The following is a 12,027-nucleotide window of genomic DNA, read 5'->3' on the forward strand; positions in this document are numbered from 1 at the left end:
GATAGTTTCTTGTTGTCACTCGCTGTAAAGAGGTCGATCTGCAGTTCTGGGACTTTTCCCGAGATGAAGGAGAATGAGTCTGCATCCAGGGACCATTCTGTCTCTAAGGGCTTTCGCCTGGATAGAGTGTCCGCCGTCACATTACGGATCCCTTGTAGTGAACTGCTGATAAGTGCCATCTCTTCATTCTCGTCAGGTAGAAGATGGCTAACATCACATGGTTGATGTGAGGTGATCTCGAGCATTGTCGATTTAGACACTTTATTATCACCTCGTTGTCCAGGACCAACCTGATGTGAGTTGATCTGTGAGGAGATAGTCTCTTCAATGTCAGGCACACTGCCATAGCTTCCAAATGTTGATATGAAATGTTTTGAACTGGGGCGACCAAGTCCCTTGTACCTTCTTGTCGTGAGAATGACCTCCCCATCCTTCCAGGGAGGCATCCGTATGGATCACTACTGATGGTTGTGGTGGTTGCAGGGGAATTATCCGCCCTAGACTCTTGGCTGTGGACCACGGCTTTAATTGTGCGCACAACAAAGCCGGGGTCAACCTTAGTTGATCTCTTAAAGTGTCCGATGTGTATTTCCTCCAGACTCCTGACGCATCTTTTAAACTTACCTTTAGCACTGGGTCTGTTACTGCTGCGAACTGTAGAGCGCCCAAGACTCTTTCCTGTTGGCGTCTTGAAATCCTCTTGTAACTGATTAGTCTCTTGACAGATCCCGCTATCTCTCTCCTCTTCTTGGATGGAATGGAGAGGTGGTGTGACTTCAAGTTCTATTGGATTCCCAATCACTGGAGCTGTTGGGCTGAAGTGAGACGAGACTTCTTGTGGTTAATCTTGAAGCCTAAGTGTTCCAGAAACTGGATCACTTTTTGAGCTGCTTGCAGACAAGTAATCTTGGATGCTGCCCATACCAACCGGTCATCTAAGTAAGCTAACACTTGAACACCTTCGGTGCGTAACTGTTGGACGACTGCATCTGCTAGCTTGGAGAAAATCCTTGGGGCTATGTTCAGTCCAAAGGGCATTGTTCTGAAGACAAACTTCTTCCATAGTCTGAATCCTAGGTAGGAGGAGAAAAAAGGCGACTCATTGGGAGATGCCAGTAAGCATCTGCCAGATCTATTGAGACCGTGAATGCCCCTTTTGGCAGAAGAGTCCTTATGTGTTGCAAAGTAAGCATCCGGAACTTGTTGTTCTCAATGAACTTGTTGAGTGGAGACAAGTCTAGAATGACTCTTGAGTTTGTCTGAGTCTTTCTTGGGAACACAAAACAGCCTTCCCTGGAACTTGATGGACTTCGCTTACCTTATCACCTTCTTGGTCAAGAGTTTTGAGATATATTCTTGCAACAAGGGGGTGGAGTGTTGGAAGAATTCTGGAAAACGGGGTGGAATTTTGCTCCATTGCCAACAGAGTCCATTCATGATTAGGCTTTGGGCCCAAGGATCGAAGGTCCAGCGATCCCGAAAATGATGGAGTCTGCCCCCCTACCTGAAACCCCTCATTGCATGGGGGGTCCTTCAGATTTGCCTCCGTGACCACGTCCTCCTCGGCCCCGAGAGAAGTTACCTCTTGGAGAACTTCTCTTAGAACCTCTTCCTTTCTGGCTAGGGCGAAAAGAAGTCGATTGCCTCTCAAAGGTAGGGTTGAATACCGGCGAATGGGTTACCAGCTGCTGAGGGATCATCTGGAAGGTGGTCTGAGGCATTGTGGTCATGGTCATGGCTGGGATTTGCGCAGGTCTTCGTGGTCTCCTTGCCCTCTTGTTCTGGGGTTGGGGACCTACTTCCGTAGAAGATTTCCTCTTCGAGAACATATCCTATTTTTTGAGAAGTTTCTTGTTCTCCGTAACTGCCCTCGCAATGACCTCTTGGACCAGATCCTGTGGGAAGAGGTCTTTACCGCAGATGTTCGAGGTAATCAACTTCCTTGGTTCGTGCCGGATGGTCGCTGCAGCCAGGACGAACTCTCTGCAAGTTCTCCTCGCCCTGAGGAAAGCGTGAAAGTCCTTTACAAGGGTACCCATGTGAGACTTGGCTAGAAATGGGAGGATTTTTGGGGCATTATGCTTGGTTGCGCTTAGCTCCGAGCGGTTCTGATGAGAGAGAGAGGCCGCAAGTCTCTCCTTCGACTCTTGTTCCTTCCTCAGAAGATGTTCTGGCAACTTAGAAAGGTTCTCGTTGAACTGCTGACCTGCGATCTCCAGGTCTAGTTTGGAGATGGAGAAGGTTAGGGGGACATCCTCCCGTTTTCCTTCACTGGTAGGCAGTGCGAGGGAGAATGGCTTGCATTCTTCCAGAGTCAGGCAGGGTTTTCCCTCATCGGCAGCCGAACGGTTGCTCCGTAAAGGGAAATCTTGTTTCTTGCTCAGTGCTAAGACTTTGGAATTTGTATATTCAGCTCCCTTCAGGGTCGTCAGATGGATAGCCTGCGCCTTATCGTGTTCAAACACGATGACATCCTTAGGGACCGTTTCTTCTCGGGTCGCATTTTCGTCCCGCAGTCTCACATAGCACTCGGGATAAGCAGGGAAGTTAGGCCAGAACTCGAGGTCTTCAATTGGTCTGGCTCCCAACTTCTCGGGAACTAATAGTTTTCCATCCATCATGGGCATATGGTCCTCATGCCTCCAGGGATTGGATTCGGAACAATGAGGGAGGTCAGACACCCTAAGAGGCTTCTTAGACGTGCCCCTGGCGGTTCCGAGACTGTTATGGGCGACACAAACTCAGAAACTCAACTTTAACCTTTATTCCGTTAACCGTAGTAGTAGTAGTAGTAACAGTAGTAACGGTAGCAGTAGGTTCATTCCTGAAAGGAATTATTACAAACTTTAAATACTGTACATTATTAAATAGCCCATAATATTCAATAAGTCATAACGGTGACATGATGTACTGTACCTTAATACATCTTGCAAAGCTAATTAAATATAATTTTCTAAACAAGACACTTTCATTGCCACTTTAAATCACATTTTATCATATTTATAGGACAATCAAATGTTAAATGTCACAAATAAACCAATTTACGCCTTTTAACGCTTAAATGAATAAGACATAAAACAAATATATACATATAAGTTCATCAAAAAACTTACATCTGTGTGCCTAAAATGAATCCTTACGAAATATATACAACTGTTCTCCTTGAAAACCTTGCTTGAACTGTCAAAGAGACTTCATAATTTTAGGAAGTAAGATGAAATCGTAATTTGTTTACACCTCTCAACTTTTTAACTACCACTTACAAAATTAACGACATTGTTTTTCCAACCAGATGGGTTTGTGTTTCTGCATTAACATACTCAGCCTCATAAACAGATTAAACCTGTTTATCAAAATATACACCTACACATGCAGACACAATAAATAACCTTTAAGTTACAATGCAAACTCTTTGAATTCAAAACACTTCCACGATTCACTTATTCACCTAAACAAAATTAAACATCTTCATAACTCAAATAATATATAATATCAAATGATAGGCCATAAGAACAACATAATATCACGTTACATTTAACATGAAAATCCTAGCCTTCAACTAATAACACTAGCTTCTGAATAGGACGGACAATAACCGAAGAAAGTGTCTTAATCTTGGCACTGCGAATTGTTCCTTTGTCATCAGGGTATACTTATATCACTCGCCCCATTGGCCAGTGATTCCTTGGCTCAATGTCACTCTTTACCAAGACCACATCGCCAACAATTAGATTTCTTCTTGCTTCATTCCACTTTTGTCTAGTCTGTAAAGTGCTCAAATACTCTTTTCTAAATCTTGACCAAAACAGGTTGGTCAGATATTGAACGCATCTCCACCTTCTCCTCATGTAAACATCATCCTTTTGAAACAAGCCAGGGGGAGGGATCACATAAGATTTTGGAATCAACAAATGGTTTGGAGTTAGTGGCTCAAGGTCATCTACGCTGTCACTTACAGTGGTTAACGGTCTTGAATTGACGATGCTCTCAACCTCACAAAGCAGAGTCCGTAAACTTTCATCATTTAGCCTTTCACCAAATTCCTTCACCAGTGCAGACAACACTTTTCTAACTGTTCTGATTTGGCGCTCCCAACAACCACCCATGTGGCTTGCTGCAGGTGGATTGAATTTTCATTCAATATGATGATGTGACAAATAATTCTCAATCTTCCTTTCCTCCATCTCATCAAGAGCTGCCTTAAGTTCTCTCTCAGCCCCATGGAAGTTGGTTCCATTATCACATCTGATAACCTTAGGATGACCTCTTCGAGAAACAAATCTTCGCAAAGCATTTATGAAAGAGTCAGATTGTAAAGTGTTTGCTGTTTCAATATGAATTGACCTACTAACCAAGCAGGTAAATATCACACCATACTTCTTTAACTCGTTTCTTCCTTCCTTGATGTAATAGGGTCCAAAGAGGTCAATAACAACATTACTGAATGGTGGTGAAGGTTCCAATCTGTCTGCTGGAAGATCCGCCATCTTTTGACTCAAAGCTGGTTCTTTCAACTTCCTGCAAGTAACACAATGAAATAACACATTCCTGACAGTTGCATTAGCATTGATGATCCAATACTTCTGCCTTATATTTGAGAGAACATGGTTTCTACCTGAATGAGCTAATAATTCATGCTCATGTCGTATCAACAATGTAGTCACATGATGCTTCTTTGGTAACAGTATGGGATGTTTGGCAGACTGTGGAATGTCAGACCTTCTTATCCTACCTCCAACCTTAAATAATCCATCCTCAGAATCAAGAAAGGGATCAAGCTTATATATTGGACTACTCTTGCCAACTGACAATTCCCTTGATAAAGCCTTCACTTCATCACCAAACACCTCCCGTTGAACATACATTATGATTGCCCTTTCAGCATCAGTGGTTACACAACCTCTCCTTTTACCACTAAGGATTGACTTTAGTTGTTGAAATACAGAAACTGCCTTTTGTAACCTTGACCATGAAGAGAAATATTCAATTAATCTTGTAAACCCATGATGTTCTTCAGAAATTGTGACCGCAGACACATGTTCACTTATCATCAACACAATCTGCACACACATACTCCTGTGAAGGCAAATAATCAGATGCAATAAATGATGGGCCATGAAACCATTCGTCATACTGCAAAAACTGATATACACTAATACCTCTTGATGCAACATCAGCAGGGTTATCACTGGAGTTTACATATCTCCATTGCTCAGGCTGGGAGTAGTCCCTTATAACCCTGACTCTGTTGGCTACAAAAACAGGGAACCTTTTAGTGTTGCTATGAATATAGTGAAGGACTGTTGTTGAATCTGTGTAGTACACTACCTTGCCAACAGTAAACTCCAACTCCTTCAGGATGTGTTGAGCAACCTTGACAGACACAGTTGCCGCTGTAAGTTCTAACCTAGGTATAGTCACCACCTTTTTGGGAGATACTCTTGATTTTCCCATGACAAGATTTGACTGAACTTGGTTTCCATCGTGAAGAACAAGGTATGCTGCAACACCATAACCAACTGTACTTGCATCGCTGAATAATACAAGACTTGAACCTGTCACATTACCAAACCCACTTGACTTGAAGCATCTTGGTATTGAAAGCTGCTCCAGTAAATGAAGACCTTGTATCCAATGTTGCCACCTTTCAGCTAGCTCATCTGGAATCCTCTCATCCCAGTCCAAACTCTCAACTTGACACAATTCTTGTAACAGTTTCTTGGCCGGTAAGATGATTGGAGAGAGCAACCCAAGGGGATCATATAATGATGAGATAGTTGATAACAATCCTCTTCTGGTGAATGGATTATCCTTAAGCTCAATTGAGAACTTGAATGAGTCTTCTTTAAGGTCCCATAACATTCCTAAGGCTCTTGTCATTAAACTCTCCATGTCAAGATTAAAGTTGTCACTTTCAACCAAACAATCTTCAGCAGGCAAAGCTTTAAGGACAACACTTGAATTGCTGACAAATTTAGTTAACCTAAATCCTCCTTCACCAGTTGCAGATACCAAATCCTTCACCAACTTCACTACTGTAGGAACATCCGCACATGACTTCAAACAGTCATCAACATAGAAAATGTGCCTTATGGTGTTGCCAACAGCTGAATCATACTTCTCATCTGCTTTGTCTGCTGTGGCCTTCAATGCAGTATTTGCAATACTCGGTGATGAGATTGCTCCGAAAATGTGAACAGCCATTCGGAATTCTTCAAGAGGTCAATTGATGTCACCATTAGGCCACCACAAGAATCTAACATAGTCCTGATTCTCAGGTGGAATCTTTATTTGAAAGAACATAGCTTCAATATCTCCAATGAATGCATAAACCTCCTGCCGGAATCTAATGAGTACTCCCGTCAATGAATTGGTGAGGTTTGGACCCTGTAGCAGAACATCATTTAATGACACACCTTCAAACTTGGCACTACAGTCAAAAACAACCCTAGTCTTCCCTTTCTTGGGATGAAAAACTGCGTGATGAGGAAGATACCAATCAGGAATCTTATTGACCTCATCATCTGGGATCTTGTAAGCATAGCCTTTTTCAAACAACTTGTCCATGAATGCTGTGTACTGCTGTCTGTAATCTTCACTATTCTTCATCTTCCTCCTTTGCCACTTAGCTCTGCTAACAGCCTGCTTCTTATTGTTAGGAAGATTCACATAGCGATTTCTGAAAGGCATGGGTAGCTGAAGTGACCATCTCTAAATTCAATGTCATCCTGGTACCTTTTCACAAATCGGGTGTCCTCAAAATATAAGCCACGCTCATCAGGAACTGACCCAAGATCCCTTTCTGAAAAATCTAACTCAAAGTACTTCCTAATACTTTCAACAGTAATACAGTCAGTAACATGTTGAACATCAGATACAAGTAACCTGTGACATGAAACCCCATTTGAACTAACCTTAACATGTACAGGCCCATTAACTGTCCATCCATGCAAATATCTTACTGCAAAGGGGCCATAACCTGAAGTGGGTACAACCTCTAAAGGTTGTAAAGCTGTTGGACAGTTACTCCCTATCAAAATTCCTATGTCTAACTCTGGCTGATACATTGGAATCTTATTAATAACACTTGATAAATGAGGCCAATCCTTTAACATTTCATACCTTGGAATTTGATCATGATTAACAGGAATATCTTTTTGTGTGAATACCTTTGGTAATACAACATCATTATTACCATGTATATCAGCAACAACAAGACCATTCACAATAAAGGTTTTAACCGTATCTGTCCCATGCATTGTTTGCAACTTGATAGCTGTTTCAATACCTTTACAGTTTAATTGATCCTTTATAATATCTTTAATGAAACAACCTGTACTGCCCGTATCATAAAAGGCATAAGTTTGTACTACATTGTCGCTACCCTTTACACGTAATTGCACAGGCAAGATTGATTGCAACACTGTATCAGAAATTGTACATGCAGAAGACCTCACATTACTTAGTCTGAGTATTACCTTGACCTGGAGTGCAACCTTCACCTTGAATACCATCTTGATCCTTAGCACAACCTTGACCTGTACTTTCAGACTGTGCACTAGCTTGTGACACAATTGCACTGTTGCTGTCAAGCATCCTAAAATTCTCAATGTGCAGAGTGGTAGGATGCCTTTTATTACATGTCTTGCACTGCCGTCGATTGAGACACCTTTTTGAAGTGTGGTTATTGCCCAAACAACTGAAGCAAAGACGGTTGACTTTAACAAATTCTCGTCTTTCATCCACACTCCTGTGCAGAAATTGAGGGCACTCCTCAAGGTCATGATGACCACTACAGTGTTGGCATTTCCTAGTATACTGGCTGACAGAATTTGATGGTTGCACTGTAACTGCAAACGATTTTTGCTTGGTCTGACTTGAGCCATGATTTGCCTTTGCCTTTGAAAAACCACACACTTTACCCAAAGCTTCCCTGCTGAATATAGGATCCATTGCTGCCTCTGCTGCATTCTGCACAAATTCCACTAATGTGGTGAAACACACACAAACACCTTGCTTCCTGAGCTTTATCACATGATCCAACCACTTATTTTGAATACACACTGGCAGCGTTGAAATCACCCTCTGAAGGTTTGGCGAATCATTCAAAACCTGCATGTTTGACAATGACTGCATGGTATGATTACATTTCACAAGATACAAAGCATATTCCTGCAAAGATTCACTGTTATCACCTCTCACTTGTGGCCACTTGATTAGCTTGTCTATGTATGCCATGGAAACCTTGTATGGATCTCCATACACTTTGTCCAGAAGTCTTTTTGCTTCAATGTATCCTTCAGATGCATTCATAAACATGCACCCAGCTATGAGTGACTTAGGCTTTCCTTCTAGATGCTGATTTAAGAAATACAGCCTGTTGGAGTCTGATGTGGTGTGTGGCACAATGCGGTCATTAAATGCCAACATGAATGATGCATATTCAAGAAGATCACCACAAAACTTGCTCACTTCAGCATGAGGCAGCATCATAGCCGCTGCTAACTGTTGCTGACTTTGGTAGAATGACTCTGGGGCAGGTGCCATGGGTAGAAAAGGCATGGTCACATTGGGTTTATTTTGATGCACATTGTGACTGGGAACAAATGCTGGTGTTTCAGGGTTTAAAACTTTGTCTGTCGATGGAATAACTTCTTCCTGGAACACCTTCTCCCTCGCCCTTGCTGCTTCTATTTCACCATCCAACTTTAACAAATCTTCCTTGGCTTTTAATTCTGCCTGTTGTTGGGGTATTTCTGTTTGTTTCTCAAGCAGTGCCCTCTGTGCAAGCAAACCAGCTAACTTTGCCTTCTCCTGTATGAGAGAAGACTTTACACTTGATGCCGTGCTTTTAACTGACCTCCTGGATTTATGTGACCTGCTCCACAGTGAAGATCCATCCATAGAATCCTGCAAATTTGCTTCTGTTGTGGCTATCCATTTATGCATCTGTAATCTGAATCCTATGGCAGACAATTCGTTATCTTCAAACCATTTGATTTCTGACTGGTGCTCGTTGACAGGTAGTTGAGACAAGTAATCACTGAGGCAGTCTTTGTACTTCTTTAACCCTTCCTCAAACTCCTCCATGCCTGTCTGTACTAAATGCAGATTATCGGGCTTCTCCATACACTTGCTGACTTCATTCCATTTCTTTGTGAGGGCAGAGAGAGCAGCAGTCTGGTTGTTCTTGAGGGTGCATAACTTCTCCTTGGCATCACCATTGTCTTCTACGTTGTGCTTCTGATCCGTATTCATGTTAAGATGAATGAACTATTGTTATGGGCAACACAAACTCAGAAACTCAACTTTAACCTTTATTCCGTTAACCGTAGTAGTAGTAGTAGTAGTAGTAACAGTAGTAAAAGTAGTAACGGTAGCAGTAGGTTCATTCCTGAAAGGAATTATTACAAACTTTAAATACTGTACATTATTAAATAGCTCATAATATTCAATAAGTCATAACGGTGACATGATGTACCTTAATACATCTTGCAAAGCTAATTAAATATAATTTTCTAAACAAGACACTTTCATTGCCACTTTAATTCACATTTTATCATATTTATAGGACAATCAAATGTTAAATGTCACAAATAAACCAATTTACGCCTTTTAACGCTTAAATGAATAAGACATAAAACAAATATATACATATAAGTTCGTCAAAAAACTTACATCTGTGTGCCCAAAATGAATCCTTACGAAATATATACAACTGTTCTCCTTGAAAACCTTACTTGAACTGTCAAAGAGACTTCATAATTTTAGGAAGTAAGATGAAATCGTAATTTGTTTACACCTCTCAACTTTTTAACTACCACTTACAAAATTAACGACATTGTTTTTCTAACCAGATGGGTTTGTGTTTCTGCATTAACAGAGACGGTCGATCTCTCCTGCGTAGTTCTTTGCTGCTTCCTCAATGACTCCTGCATGGCTTTCTGTTCCTGTTGGAATGACTCCATCATGAGTTTCAGAGAAGTCAGAATCTCCTCACTCGCATTAGTCTGAGCAACAGGTTGTGGAGTTGGTTCAGAGGACGTTGAAAAGCGCTATCTATCGAAGAGGCACAGTGTAGGACTTCACCAAACGATCATGAAATAGTGTTGGGAGGAGAATTAGGTTTCAAATTATCACAAGCCTTCAGGATCTTATTGAAAAACTCACTATTGAGGGCAATATCAAAAGTATAAGCAATTGGTCTAGTTAGTGCTGACTTACATGAGGCAATAGTTGTAGAGTCCAGACCTTGATTATGCAATGAGAGAAAGAAAAAAATACAGATGTCCATAGAAATAAAGGAGGGCTGATGACTTTTCACGAATGCAACCCATTTTTTTCAGGAAGAAAAAATATTGTCATTTCGTTGTGTTGGACTTGTACTATTCTATGAAGTCTATTCTCTCCTTTGCAACTCCGAACTTTCATTGAGCCACGAGGGCGAGAACTTCCTGAGCTAAAGGGTTTTCATTATCCAAGAGGAAGCAAAGACAGTCTTCTTCTGAACAACCTGGGACAGCGCTGGAGATGGTAGAGGGACCTGGAGAGGTTTGAGTTCCAGAACAAGAGGATACCAATTGCTCTTGGGCCACTTGGGAGCCACTAAGCTGCTGTTCCCTTGAAAGTCTGCAGTTTGTTCGGGACTTTCATTAGGAGGTTGAATGGTGGAAATAGGTAGATGAGAGATCAATAATTCCAATCCAGAGACATCCCATCCATTCCAGTCGCTTCCAGATCAAGTTTGGCGCTACATACCGAGGAAGCTTCTTGTTGAAGGTCATTGCAAATAGATCAATTTGCAGTTCTCAAAGGAAAAGGAATGATTTCGCGTAAAGAAACCATTATGTATCCAGAGGCTTGGATCTTGACAAAGCGATCGCGTCACATTGCAAACCCCTTCGAGGTGAACTGCTGAGAGATGTCAATTCCTAAACTTTGATAAAGTAAGTATGGCTAGAATCCCATGATTAATCTTAGGAGACCTGGAGCCCTGTCTTTTGACACAGTGGACTATCGTCCTGTTGTTGATGACTTATTGGATGTGTGATTTTGTCTTTGGGTTCATTCTCTTCAGAGTCAGAAACACTGCCATAGCTTCCAGAATATTGATGGAAAATTTCTGAAATGTGATTGGCCACTGACCCTGTACTTTCTTGGAAGGGGAGTGTCCCGCCCAATCTTGTTCCGAGGCGTCTGTGTAAATTGTCACAGACAGAGGAGGATATTGTAGAGGGACGTATGTTGATAAACTCTTGGCAGTGATCCACGGCTTGAGCTGCTTTCACAGTAAGACCGGGGTTTTGTGGCGAAGATCTCTCCGAGCATTTGATGCCTTTTTTCTCCAGACTCTGTTGGAGTCTTGCTTTTAAGATTGTGTCTGTCACGGCAGCGAACTGCAGTGAAGCCAAGACACTCTTGTTGTCTCCTGGCAAGTACTCTTGTACAGAGTATAGGCACCTGACAGAGTTTGCGATTTCCTTTCTCTTGCCTTGCGGTAGAGAAAGGATGTGTGACTTTAGATTCCAGTGAAGTCCTAGCCACTGGAATTCTTGATCTGGACACAGCCTGCACTTTTGGAAGTTGATCTAAAAGCATAGAGACTCTAGGAATTTCATGACTTCTTGAGCTGTGCGAAGACACTCCTACTTTGTTGCAGCCCAGACTAGCCAGTCGTCCAGGTATACCATCACCTGGAGGTCTCTGTTCCATAATTGTTGGATGATGACCTCGGTTAACTTCGTGACAATACTTGGAGTTATATTGAGCCCGAAGGGCCTAGTTCTGAATACATAAGCCTTTCTTGCCAGTCTGAAACCAAGGTGAGGGGACAAGTGCCGACCTGTTGGAATATGCCATTAGGCGTCTGTAAGATCTATGGAGAGAGTGTAGGACCTCTGGGGTAGTAGGGTCCGTATTTGCAAGATAGTCAGCATCTGGAACTTGTCGTTCAGAGTGAATTTGTTTCGTGGGGACAAGTCCAGAATAGTTCGAAGAGTGCTTGAATCTTTCTTGGGCACGCAGAAT

At 42.0% G+C, this 12,027-nt stretch overlaps 2 protein-coding genes across 2 annotated transcripts; both read right to left on the reverse strand.

Annotated features, from left to right (window-relative positions):
• Positions 1-5,040: 5,040 nt before the first annotated feature.
• LOC137623639 (uncharacterized) lies at positions 5,041-6,204 on the reverse strand. The gene is made up of 2 exons (XM_068354471.1): positions 5,329-6,204; positions 5,041-5,133 (listed from the first exon to the last, which is right to left on the reverse strand). The coding sequence occupies exons 1-2, from the start codon at positions 6,202-6,204 to the stop codon at positions 5,041-5,043; spliced, it is 969 nt and encodes a 322-aa protein (XP_068210572.1).
• Positions 6,205-6,222: 18 nt separating this feature from the next.
• Positions 6,223-6,609, reverse strand: LOC137623640 (uncharacterized). Its single transcript, XM_068354472.1, has one exon. It carries the CDS (start codon positions 6,607-6,609, stop codon positions 6,223-6,225), a length of 387 nt encoding a protein of 128 aa, XP_068210573.1.
• Between the last annotated feature and the right edge of the window lie 5,418 nt (positions 6,610-12,027).

The sequence above is a fragment of the Palaemon carinicauda genome, chromosome 30, assembly GCF_036898095.1.
Source record: "Palaemon carinicauda isolate YSFRI2023 chromosome 30, ASM3689809v2, whole genome shotgun sequence".
Classification (NCBI taxonomy): Eukaryota; Metazoa; Arthropoda; class Malacostraca; order Decapoda; family Palaemonidae; genus Palaemon; species Palaemon carinicauda.

Bases quoted from the DNA above. Each gene is read 5' to 3' on its own strand.
- LOC137623639 (XM_068354471.1), bottom strand. From the start codon at position 6,204: ATGGCTGTTCACATTTTCGGAGCAATCTCATCACCGAGTATTGCAAAT. The intron at 5,134-5,328 runs GTAGTGTACTAC...CAGTTTTTGCAG, and splicing joins TGGAGTTTACTGTTGGCAAG to TATGACGAATGGTTTCATGG.
- LOC137623640 (XM_068354472.1), bottom strand. From the start codon at position 6,609: ATGAAGAATAGTGAAGATTACAGACAGCAGTACACAGCATTCATGGAC.